We start from the raw sequence: 13,275 nt of genomic DNA, 5'->3' as shown, positions 1-13,275 counted from the left end.
TTTTTTCCTTTTTGTCAAAGCATTGAGAAATCTATCATTTCCTTTTTCTCTTCCTGTTGAAAATGTCGCTGCTTTCAGATCTTATCAACCTGAACCTCTCTGAGACCACTGAGAAGGTGATCGCAGAGTACATATGGTGAGCTCTCTCAGATTATCATGTCCCTTTCTCTGTATTTTTTTTTTTTTTTTGTTATTGCGTTTCATGGCTGTGTATTTTTCGTTGTTGCAAGTATTTATATGTTTCTGGGTATCTCTGATTTTTGAGATATGTTTCTGGGTGTCATCAACATCACATAATAGTGTTTTTTCAATATCCCACTCTCTGTGTTACTCCATGGTTTTTCTTTTTATCATGTCTAATGGACACGATTCTTTTGCAACTCTCTCTCTCTTTCTCTGTTTTTGTTCTGTGTTTTTTCCTTTTTACTATGATGTCTTGGTCGAACTTGTTATCCTGTTAATGTATTTTGTCTTTTTCTTTTGTGGGATTGAAATTGATTTTGTTACTTTTGTATTAACAAATGAACAGGATCGGTGGATCTGGTATGGATATTAGAAGCAAAGCCAGGGTAACCTTTTTTTTCCTTTGTTATTTGGTTATTTAACTTATTTCTATCTAAATTTCATATTTTAGATACTTTTTCAGACCCATTAATTAATTTATTTTAATTTTATGCTTTCAACGGAAAAGACACTTCCTGGACCAGTGAGTGATCCTGCAAAGCTTCCAAAGTGGAACTATGATGGTTCCAGCACAGGCCAAGCTCCTGGGGAAGACAGTGAAGTCATTTTATAGTATATTCTGCCTCTCTCATATCTCCATTTTTTCTTAATTCTTTTTTATAATTACTGGATTTAATATTTTGTTGGTTTGTCTTAAAAAATAGCCCCCAGGCGATTTTCAGGGACCCATTTAGGAGGGGCCATAACATTCTTGTAAGTCCCTCTCACTTAATTTTTTCCTTTTCTTTTATATTGGGTCCCTCTCACTTAATTGCTCAGATAAAAAAAATTCCCTTTCACTTATTTAATGAACTTATTTTATTTTGTAAATCTATAGGTTATGTGTGACGCCTATACCCCGGCTGGAGAGCCTATTCCAACAAATAAGAGATTCGATGCTGCAAAAGTTTTCACCAATCCTGATGTCGCTGCTGAAGAACCTTGGTAAGTTTTGGCTTTTGGGCTTTCAAGTTCTATCCTATTTTTGTTTATGATCTTTATATTTTTCCCTGCTTCTGTTTGTAGTTTCTGAAGTTTAATGCAAACAAACAGGTATGGTATAGAGCAGGAGTACACCCTGTTGCAAAGAGATGTAAAATGGCCAATTGGGTGGCCCAAGGGTGGTTATCCTGGACCCCAGGTGACATATTTTTCTCTTTCCGAATTTGTAGTTCCTTTAGGGTGCGGTTGCATCTACCTTTTAAACAATATGATTGATGAGCTGTGGTAACATTAGGGATGACAATTCGTGTTTGAGTTCAGGCTGTGTCGATGTATGGGTATAAAATTATATAGATCAATTCTAATTCGACTAATTTAATTAAACGGGTTAGACCACTCAACCCTAATCCGCTAATTTCATTTTGGATTCGTGTCGGACTCGTGGGTCGTCTAAAAAATTGTAAATCCGTATCTTGTGTGTCAAGTTTGGATCATGTCGAGGCATGGATTTAAAACTATATAGGTCAATTTTAATTCGACCCATTTATTTAAACAGGCCAGTCTTCTCAACTTTAACTCGCTAATTTCGTGTTGGGTTCGTGTAAAGTTTGTGGGTTGTATAAAAAATTGTCGGTTCTAGATAAGAAGATACGGTGAGCTGGTAATATTAAACCTTTCTTCTGCAGCCTTCAATGTGGAGCTTTTAAATTATAGGTTGATTGTCAAAGAAACTGCATTCTGTGCTCCATTTTATCTGAATTTGAGTGATCCTGGTTGTAATTCGAAGTTTGTGTTTATTCATATAAGTCTCCGTGCTGTTTATACATTTTGTAATTCGAAGTTTTTGTTTGATTAAAGGGACCGTACTACTGTGGTGTTGGTGCTGATAAGGCCTTTGGCCGTGATATTGTAAATTCTCATTACAAAGCCTGCCTTTATGCTGGCATCAACATCAGTGGCATCAATGGAGAAGTGATGCCTGGCCAGGTAAGAACATTTTCCTTTCTGATGTTTTGATCTCCTCCAATCGTATTTTCTTGTGTTCTCTGTTATTTTTGTGTTTTAGTTTCTCCAAACACTTACCGTCTTCTTCCATTTTGTAGTGGGAGTTCCAAGTTGGCCCTGCTGTTGGCATTTCTGCAGGAGATGAGCTCTGGGTTGCTCGTTACATTCTAGAGGTAATATAATCTAGAGTTCCTCGTAATTAAATATTTGTTATTTGAACTTCATGGGAAAGAAATGTTTCTTCATGATATGTTTTGTGTAATACAGAGGGTTACGGAGATAGCTGGAGTGGTGGTTTCCTTTGATCCCAAACCTATTGAGGTTAGGTTAAGTTTATTGTTGTGAGGATGATGCACAATGTTATTGTTGCATTGTTATAATTTGAGTAATGTTATTTAATAGACTACCATATGACTGTCATACAATTGTGATGACTTGTCGGTGAAAACTAGCGATCAAATGGCTGATTTTCATTGCCACATCATCATTCGTCAAGTTATATGGAAGTCGTAAAATAGTCTACTAAATTGCATTACTCTTATAATTTTCTTTGTGTATTAACTTTGTTGGAGGCATTGTGTCACCAGGGTGACTGGAATGGGGCTGGTGCTCACACTAACTATAGGTAATATATGTGATTGGTTAGTACGGATTCGTTATAATCTTTTCCTTAATGTAGTAAGATTTGAAGATATTTCCCTTGAAGTTGCACAAAATTCTGTTTATATATGTGATTGTCATATCTTCTCCTCTTTGACTTATGGTGAATTCAGCACAAAGTCCATGAGAAATGATGGAGGGTATGAAGTCATCAAAAAAGCAATCGAAAAGCTTGGATTGAAGCACAAGGAACACATTGCAGCTTATGGGGAAGGCAACGAGCGCCGTCTCACTGGAAAGCATGAAACAGCAGACATCAACAACTTCTCATGGGTAAACATTTCTACATCTATATCTAATCAATGGAACAATTAGAACAAGGGTGTGGTTTTAATGGGGGTGGGGTGGGAAGACCAAGTATTTTGGGGAATTGATAGCCAGAGTGATGGATTTATGATTCATGCACTTTTCTTCCCAAATTATGTTCTGTTTGGAGTTTTTCTGAATTGGGTATCAGGAAAAGGTTCGAAATTTTGAATGAGGAAAGATAGAAGATAGGAGACATAACGGCTTAAATGTATCCTAATTTTTGGCCTAATTCTTCTTCTGATGAACAATTCAACCTCTGATCAAAAAGATATACCTTGGTTATTTTCATTTATTCAACAAGTTTAGTAATGAACATAACGGCCCTATTCTTCAGATGGTGAGAAGAATCTATGATTAGTTTTTCAGGAAATTTCTGAAGGAACAAAATGCTGGTATATTTTAGAGAGATTTATTTGAAAATTTGACAATGTTCAATCCCTTTGCACCTGGTTAATTGACAGGGAGTGGCAAACCGTGGTGCCTCCATTAGAGTTGGTAGAGAGACAGAGAAAGCTGGGAAAGGCTATTTTGAAGACAGGAGGCCTGCTTCTAGCATGGATCCATATGTGGTCACCTCAATGATCGCAGAGACCACCATCCTCTGGCATCCATGAGAAGATTATTTAACCAACCCTTAAGGTTGTCTATTAATAATTGTCATTTCTTCCATTGCTGTCTTATGCAAGGGGGGCATTGGTAAGTTGTGCCTTGAGGTTTTGAATCAGACACAATCCTCTTCATTTTGCCTGTTTTTTGGACCAAAATAAATTTTACTTAAATGGGCAAACAGTAATTGGTACTATGTAGTTCTGTTTTTCTTATGTGAATAACAGGGAGCTTCTCATAGGATAAAAGAAAAAATAAAAAAATTTGGGAAACTGAAAGTTAAATGCATATAAAGGTGAAATGGAGAGAATCAATTTCATGGTACAATTAGATTTTGTAGAGATATCATTTAAACTTTTAAATGATGTGATGCGATATTTAAATGACGTGATATTATATATATTGTTAGATGCAACAAAGTAAAATTTTTTGGCTTTATAGCCAGTTGACTGTACCATCATTCAGGGTTTATATAAAGCTCCAATTTTTGCTTTTGCCCTTGACAAGATCCCTACACTGCGCCTTTGGAGACCATTGGGGGAAGGTTGTGGGGTCTGCTTGTCCCGGCAAGTCTCTCGCAACTTTTGTTTCCGAGTTAAAATTCGGGCAGGCTAAATGTAGAGATCTCAATATGAACCATTGAAGCCCATTCAATCAATATATATATATATATATATATATATATATATATATGATTGTTTACTTATTTCTGATTCTAGCAATCTGGATTCAAATAACAAATATGAGAAATTTTATGAGGTCTATCTTCTAAAAATAGAAGGGCCAACTTTCCAAAACTTATTCGGATAGGTAGGCCCTCGCAAACTTGTTCATAGTAATTAAAAGGGTGGAATGTCCACCAAAACAACCTCAAATGGTGTGATTTAACAATTCTTTTTTGAATTAGATATCAATAAAAAATAAAATAAACTATTATTTTCTTCAGAAATAGATGAAGCGTATTAACTTGTAGTGTCCTTTCCAACAAGTGTTTTGGTATTTAGTTAGTTGAACTTCCCTAACTGCAGCATCTTTATGGATAATCAAATAGGTACTGGTTATTTTTTTTAAAAATAAAAAAATAAAGGTCAAAAGAAATTTGTTAGACTTTTGAAGTAAAGAAGATTTTATTGATAAACAAACAGAAAATCTAATCATGCCCAACTGCAAATATGTTGCAATCCTCCTAGAAAAACAAGCTTAGGTAGGATGGAAATTTTAAAATATTAGTTAAGTAATTAAATTTATTATTATTTGTTTATTAATTTAAGTCTTTGAGATAATTTGTGATTTTTTTTTTTTTTTTTTTTGAACGGAAGTATGAGGATTTCATTATGAATTAATATGGTATCAAAGTCGAGGTTGGCTTCAAACTATAACATTTTAATTAAATATTTTACATATTAAATCTCATTTATTAAAAGAAAGTTTACACCCACTCGTAAGTATTGAAATACAATTTTATAAGATATAGTCAAATAGAATTTCATACATGATGATGATGAGGAAGACCCCTCTGTGCTTAAGCTAGTCGATGAATAATTTAGAGTGCGTTTAACATTGCGATTTTATAGACAGAAAGTGTGATTTTAAACCGCATAAAATAGATTGTGTAGGATTGCGTTTTTTAAAAAGTTATGTACAAATTTAAAGGGTAAATTGCGATTTTGCCAAACGCTTAACAGCGTTTTTAAAAATTATGTATTCAAATCGCACATTTTAAAATCGTTATTTTAAATCTCATTTTTTGAAATTGCAAACACGGAAGTTAACATTTACTCGTCTATTTTCTATCTAGAGAAAGAAAAGAATATGCATAGTTGCTCAATTCTAGCCGTAGAGTACTCCTATATATATATATATATATATATATATATATATATTTTATGATTCCAGTAATTGTCTTTCATCGTTTTCTTCTACACATTCAACTTTCTCTAATTAAAAGACGTAAAAAGTCCAAGCAGCTATGCTTTGATAAAACCCAAATAACTCGATCAATAAAATATTTTCAATAAACTTGGATTTATTTTTGTTAAACGTATTAATTTAAATAAATTAATTAATAATTTTCTATTAACTTAAAATTTTAAAATAAATCTTAATTTAAAATAATATCAGTTATCAGAACAGAAATTTCGAAAGAATTAGACTGCACTCGCTACGAAGAAGAAGAAGAAGAAATACGGTTCTCTTTCCCACTCTTTGCTCTACCAAAACATGAAAGCAAATCCATAAGACAAAAGAAAAAATTTTAATACTCGATCGAATATTCGGACCATATAAGGACAATTTGAAAGACTTATCAGATTAAAGGAAAAATCAAAAAAGAAGATGAAACGTAAACCATACGCAATCCCACACAGAACAACACGGCCGTTCCTTTTTTCAGAATATTTGAACTTCTTTTCTTCCTTCCTTCCTTCCTTCCAAAAAGATAAAATAGCTCCAACTTGGCTCTTTCTCTTGAAAATTGCCACACACACACACAAAAAAAAAAAAATTAATTAATTAAAAATTTGTAATTAGTTTTCCATATTAGTTTTTTTTTTTCTTTATAATTTAATTCATTTATCCTGCAAATTAGAACCATTACCCTCTTTATAGAGATGAATCATCTCACGTTTTATATTAAATTTTACATGTTTAATATATAATAAAATAGAGAGAGAGAGAGAGAGAGATTTTGCATAGTAGAATCTTCCATCCCTAATGATCTGTGCATATATGTAGAGGAATGAAAATAACCCACAAAAAACTGGCTAAATACAATGAAAACTGGGGAGCAGCCAATCTATATTGAAACACTACCATATGAATCTAATATTCCAAGAAAGTATGTACAGAGGAAAAGAAACCTAAAAACCGCTACACAAAACAGAGGATCCGAAACAGAGGACCCCTCTGTTTTCAAAGGGGTGGCAAAGGCACCTGACCCACCTTCAATATAACGCCAAGGTTTCAATCCTAAAACTCGACCGCCAGACGGGTCAGCAAGATATTCCCAACGGCGATCGAGAGAGCTGCCTGGTGATCTCCCGGAGCACGGGTCTCATCTCCGGCTGGCCCGGAACCCAGTCTATGATGTTCCCTGATTCTTGCTTAATCTTTCTCACTTGGCTGTGAACTGGAAAACCCACCTGCTCAATTCCATCTTCCTCTCCATCCTTCCTGTTTTTCCCCTTTTTGTTGTTGTTGTTGTTCTTCATGTTCTCCATCTTCTGGGCTATCTCTCTCTCTCTCTCTCTCTCTCTCTCTCTCTCTCTGTTTTTCTACGGCTACCTATCTGTGAGTCTCAAGGGCTAACAACAACCACGTCTGCATTTATAGAAAACAGAGAGAGAAGGCAAAGGAAGAAGTTTGGTGGGAAAGATGATGGATTTATCACACTTGAGACGACTGTTTTGGACCGTGTTGAAACTGAAGTTTGAATGCCGTGTAATACCATCATACCAGAGATATTTGGTGTAAAGGGTCCAATACTGTCTGAACTGGTGATATGTTCATATGGAAGAGATCATCTCATTTAAGTGTCTCCAACAAAGGACAACAAAGGTGGTTTTTCCATCAAATGTCATTTTTATTATTGTCTCTTCGCTTTGAAGCTAACCATACAAGTGAAACACAATTAATTGGAGTAATTAGTGTGATTATATATATAAATAATAACATCATGTCAAATTGCATGTTATTTTTTAAGTCGGGTTCAAATTAAGTCGAAGAGTAATGCAATTTATTAGACTGTTGTTACATAACTGCTATATGACTTGAAAATGTAACAGTGAAAATTTCTCATACAACTCGACTGATGTAGCCATGCCCATCAATCCTTTAAATTTTTTCGTTTTTAATAAAAACTAAGCTAAGAGTTTATGGGGAAATGATCATTTTCATTTTAAAATTCCTCAATTTTCTTCATTTAGTGTATTTTGAAGGGTATTACATTTAATGCACTACCATCATTAAAACTTTTGGACAACACTACCCTTCAAAATGCACTAAATAAAAGAAATAGAGGGATTTTAAAATTGAGAGATCAGTTTATGGACACCAACACACCAACACATTATTTTTCTGTTGAAAATTGAAGCGGTTGAAATTAAAACATGTGTCGTTTTCGAAATGGAGTGACATAACCGATTTGTCTTTAGAAATCATGATCTTTGCATTTGATGTGAGATTATCTTTGTGATAACAACTATATTAAATACCTTAGAAATAACGTTTATTTTAGGTGTGGACGTTGTTTCAAGTCAAAAAATTGAAAGTTTGCTCATGGAATGGGGCGTTGCCGTAGGTTTGCCAAATACCGACCCTTCTAGGCCAAAGGTTCTATCATTTTCATAGATATCAACTAACCACACTTTGAAACTTTATCGCAATTTATTTTTTTTAGCGAAAAATAGTTGGTCAGGGAGACTAATTGTAGCTATTTTTTTTTTTGGCATAATTATAGTAGCACCTATCCGCTGGGAGCCGCACAGAAGGGGCCTAGACAGTAAAAACCGCAAGCGCTCCCTCAAGTCCTACTGAGCCATAACCTGACCCAACCCCACCAGGGCATCAATGGGAATCCAAGGTGACTAATACTAATCAGGCATATGTAGGGATTCTCTATTGCGGAGATTCGAACTCACACCCTAGTACATGCCCCGACCACTTAAGAACTTCCTTGAATCATTGAACGACCACCCTTGATGGTTTTATGGCAATTATTGTCCAAAAACTATTTACTTTGAATATTTTACCCTAAAATATTAATTAGTGAAAATTATGAAATTCAACTATAATTCTTGTGCTAAATAGTTTGGAAAAGAGAAATGCGTACGTCTTTAAAGAGCAATGCTAATTGCTACATGCTACAATCTAATCTTATTTCACCTCCACCGAATTATTAGGCTGATGTGATAGTGTTGATCAATTTTTTGATTTTTTAACAATGATTGATTTAAGTGGAATGAGGGTGTAATATGCAACAATACTTGTCTTGAAAATGAAGTTACTAAAATTTTCATTACAATATCTCAACTCAATAATAAACCGAAAACAATTCTATTTGTAGAACTCTATAAATATTTTTCATTTTTTTTTAAAAAAAATCAGAGTTAAGTAATTTGACAAAATTAATTAAATGGGTCGTGCTCGTATCGACCCGTGTAGTCATATACTTATAACTAAGCATGATACAAACACAGTAAAATTGAATTAGTTTAAACAAACACAAACTTTTCCTAAAATCCCAATTAAGGTGTAGTTTGAAATATTTTTGGAGGTGGCTAATGGGTCTAATGACCAATTCAGCATTCAAACTTCAACGGCTACCTGCAAAAAAACACAAGAGACTCGCCTACTTGCAGCAGCAATGTTTATCACGGGGGTTTGAGTTGAGGCCTTAGGCAATACGCAAGAGACATGACGTCGTTTTGACGTGGTAGTTGAGGTGGTTAAAAAGTTTGTTTGTGGCAATTAGTCGGTCGGGTGGGTCGTAATCGTTAAGCAAAATCAAAGCTTAAGCTGCCGCGTTGCAATATTGCGTATCATATTAATTACGTCGTGCTGACGCAATATCACACACGATTGCCTTTTATTGTCCACTTTCCTAATTTATTAATATTATTTTAAAATTGGCTACTTATTTTTCAAATTGAATTTATCTATCGACCTCCATAATCCATATACCCATTAAAATTAACGGATAAACACAAACAAGTCATGGCAATGAAAGTTTCTGGTCCACAAATGGCACATTCACATTAATTAGTCTAATTATGGGTCTTGTTGGAAAGTTTCAAAGATTAGAAATTTTTTGTTTTTGTTTTGAGGGGTAGTTCAATCGGTTGTGCATCACGTCTAATGAAGCAAAAGTCACTAGTTTGAATTTCTCCCCCCTCTTCCCATGTGTGGACATGTAAAAAAAAAAAATTAGTCTGATAATTTATTTATTAATTGCTAAAAAAGTTTAATGAGAAAATATGAGGAATTATTAATCAAGGATATAAAAGCTATATATATATAAAGAGTAGAAGAAACAAAAGGCTAGAACACGACAGAAGAAGAAGAAAACGACTATAGAACAAGGAAGGAAAACCTAGGAGGACTTGGAGATGAAAGTAATGTTTTGGTCAAATTCGGAGAAGCAGTCAAACCAATGAAGATGAGAAGGAGAAACTTCTTAGCTTGAGAAAGGATCGGTCCAATCTTCATACTAACAGAGATAATGGATCATGTTTAAGCACTAATGGAGCGTGTCATTATTTTATTAGTAATGTTATACACCACACCACTATCTTATATTATATATATACATTTTTTTTTTCAAAGGGAAAAGGGGGAACAAAAAAATTACAAAGAAATAAGCAGAAAATGGGTCGGGAACCCAAACAACAACCCTAAAACAACCAGAAAATGGCCCGGCTAACAAAGAACCGAGTAACCAGCTGGAATAGGTCAATAATGATGATTGATATAAGGGTTAATATGTTACAATATCTATCTCTATATTTATAGCTTATTAGTTTTATTTATTTATTTATTTTTAGTAATTTATAATACATATGAGGATATATCCTAAAAGAGTGGTGCTACATATTGCATACACCTTATCTCACCTCTACCTAACTGGGCTGATGCTCATCAACCCTTAGATCAGTCATTATTAAAATGAAAAAATAATAATAATAATAATAATTTAAGAGTTGATGGGTATGTGTAAGATAAGGGCCTAATATTTAGTATTACTAATCGTAAAATATGCCCTATTTACCTTAATAGTTAGTGTTTATTTAGTATTGAATACAAATACAAATAAATAATTAAAAATAAAATAAAAAAGTTCCCATAATGTTCCCACTATATTTCTGCTTAAAGGTATGATAGAAGGGAATGAGATTTGCCTAAGCGAAAGCAAAGTTGTTGCTTTCAATAGAATTCAAAGCCCCGACCCCACAAAAGAACTCTTAACGGCCTTTTTAGGGTTTGGAACACTGTAAGAATAATGATATCTGTCAGCCATATAATTGGGATAAGCTAGAAACATTAATTTGCTAACAATACTAATTGGTGCACCCAAAAATATTTCTATAAAGAATGGACCTCTTTGGCCTATAATTAGCATAATAATTAAGGCTCGTCTCAAATCCTTACTACCTGCCGGCCAAGCCAGACAAGCAGGCACAACGGTTTTGAGAAAGTCACACTCGCAGAACATCCCTACCATATTACACGCAATCCTCACGCCCGCCACGATGTTCTTGGGGACGCAAAGAGACATTCAAGTCTTGTTCCCCACCTCCCTCCCTATCATGTTAAGAGTGGAAAAAACACTCTATAAAAGGCAGGAAAAATTTCACTTAATCTTCTTGAATTGTCATCGCTTTTGCAATTACCTCTTTAAATTAATTTCAAAAACCCATCACTTAGTGTATTCATCTTTCAATTGTTTTCAATTTTACTCATTTGTCAGGATTTTTCGTTAAATTCTGTCAAGATTTCTAAAATACTCTCGTTATTTAAAAAAAAAAAATCAAAGATTCAAGCATGGGTATTTTTTGCTAATTTCGTTAAATCCCGACTAACACCTAAATCCTTGCAATTTTTCATTATTATTTTTTTCTTAAAAAAAAAAAGGTAGCTTGGGATTTTTGACACCGTTCCGTTAAGATTTAACGGAAAATCTGTTAAATCCTAACAAATGGGTTAAATTGAAAAAAAAAAAAAAAAAATGAAAAGATGAATACACTAAAATTGAAAATTTTTGAAGTTTAGAAGATAATTACAAATATGATAAGAGGTCCGAAAAATTAAGTGAAATTTTCTCTGAAAGACAGGAAAAGAGTTCAATCAAGGTACACATCATTTTTATTCAAACACTGTGATTTCCTTAAGCTCATCACCTTTCTTAATCCAATTCTAACATAAATATCTAGAGTGTTCTCACTGAAACAACGGCAAAGTCAAATGTCATTGTTTGACCTTCTTCTTCGTATTTTGCAGGCCCATCCGGTTTGGGGTTTGGCGTGCGGTAGTGGTTTTTCACCACGTTTGCCGCGTTAAGCCGCCATTTGTCTTAATAATGAGATTGCCGTGCTTTCTTGTTGACTTCATAAAAAATCAATCATGATATCAACTCCCACTTATATTTTTCTTCTTCTTCTTTTGTTCAACAAAATTAACTATCTGCTTATATATCAAACTAAAAAAAGTCTCTCAACGGTAGAATCCACGTGAATTCACAAATTTAATAGTAAATTTATTAAATTTATAAAAAATAATAATAATAATAATAATAAAAGATGATTGAAAAAATAATATCTAACACGCTTCGATCACCTGTAAAATATTTTTACTAACAGTTAGATTTTTCTCTACTTGCTTCTCTCTTAAGGTAGCTATTAATGGGGTAGACCATAATTAAGTTATTCTTTTAATTTAGAGAACTAAGGTTTTCAAAAAAACTTATGGAGAGGAGAGAAAACCTATAATCAATGGAAGCCTAATTGATTAGAAAATATTCTAACCTTTTCTCACTTGGGCGACATTGATTGCTAACATAATTTTAAAACATTTTGTTTTGAAAACGAGTATCAAGTTGAACTATTTAAGTGGCTACATATATATACAAATAGCCTATAGGACAACTAGTAATGTTTAAAGGAGCACTCTTATGATTCTTTTTGTGTCTTCTGAAATGTGACGTGGCTTTTAAGATCACCATTGAATTTGAAATAGTCATTATTAGATGGTGATTTATTAGAAATTTTAGAAGTCACATCACATTTAGAATTATATAAGAAGGACAAGACTCATATTTCTAATATTACTCATAAGATTGCAATCAAAGAGCTAAGAATATCCCCATTGAGCTCTTTAAATTTGATTTTTTAAAAAAAAATTTAAAAAAACTCACAAAAAGAGTCACTTAGCAAGCTCTTTATTCTATTTTAAATTTTACTTTGATCAACAAGGCTCTCCAAATACCAAGTGCCAAAAAGTGAAAGTTATTTAATTTTTTAATCTTATATATTCATTTTCATTCTCTCTCGCATCTACCAAGAACGAAAAGAAATTAAAAAATAAGAAAATAATAATATTTAATTAAATTTAAAGGAAGATATAGATAGTTTGATATTTTGCTCATTTTAAAAGTGACTCTCCAAATTAAAAAAAAAAAAAAAAAAAAAAGTTTTTCTCTTCAAATTTAACTTTTATTTGAAGAGACTGTTTAAATGACACAATTTATAAACTAGTGACATTTGAATAATGTAAATGTTCAAACAACGCTATTCATGCACAAAAGGTGATGAATATTCAAACGTTACTAATCTATTCAAAATTGGCGCTTGCAACAACCACACATGAACCCAAAAACTTCAAAATTTATTCCTCTTTCACCCACACACACTTAAATTATTTTTTTTAACAAAAACAATAGAGAGGTGGCTCGCGAGCCTCCCATGAAGTGGGGGTGGCCTTTCGTTCCACCCTAGAAGGCAACTCCCCCGGTGGAAGGCAACTCCCCCTCCCCAAGGCGAC

General features: G+C 33.5%; 1 protein-coding gene across 1 annotated transcript; it reads left to right on the top strand.

The window, feature by feature from the left end:
• The first annotated feature begins 1 nt into the window (after position 1).
• On the top strand, positions 2-3,940 carry LOC132183841 (glutamine synthetase nodule isozyme). The gene is made up of 12 exons (XM_059597296.1): positions 2-136; positions 530-569; positions 692-795; positions 888-936; positions 1,061-1,167; positions 1,276-1,363; positions 2,023-2,151; positions 2,268-2,342; positions 2,437-2,490; positions 2,757-2,794; positions 2,943-3,102; positions 3,600-3,940. The coding sequence occupies exons 1-12, from the start codon at positions 63-65 to the stop codon at positions 3,750-3,752; spliced, it is 1,071 nt and encodes a 356-aa protein (XP_059453279.1). The 5' UTR covers positions 2-62; the 3' UTR covers positions 3,753-3,940.
• The last annotated feature ends 9,335 nt before the right edge of the window (positions 3,941-13,275 follow it).

This window comes from Corylus avellana, chromosome ca6 (assembly GCF_901000735.1).
Source record: "Corylus avellana chromosome ca6, CavTom2PMs-1.0".
NCBI lineage: Eukaryota > Viridiplantae > Streptophyta > Magnoliopsida > Fagales > Betulaceae > Corylus > Corylus avellana.
Note: the sequence above shows the minus strand (reverse complement) of the source record. Positions and strands in the feature narration are given on the sequence as shown.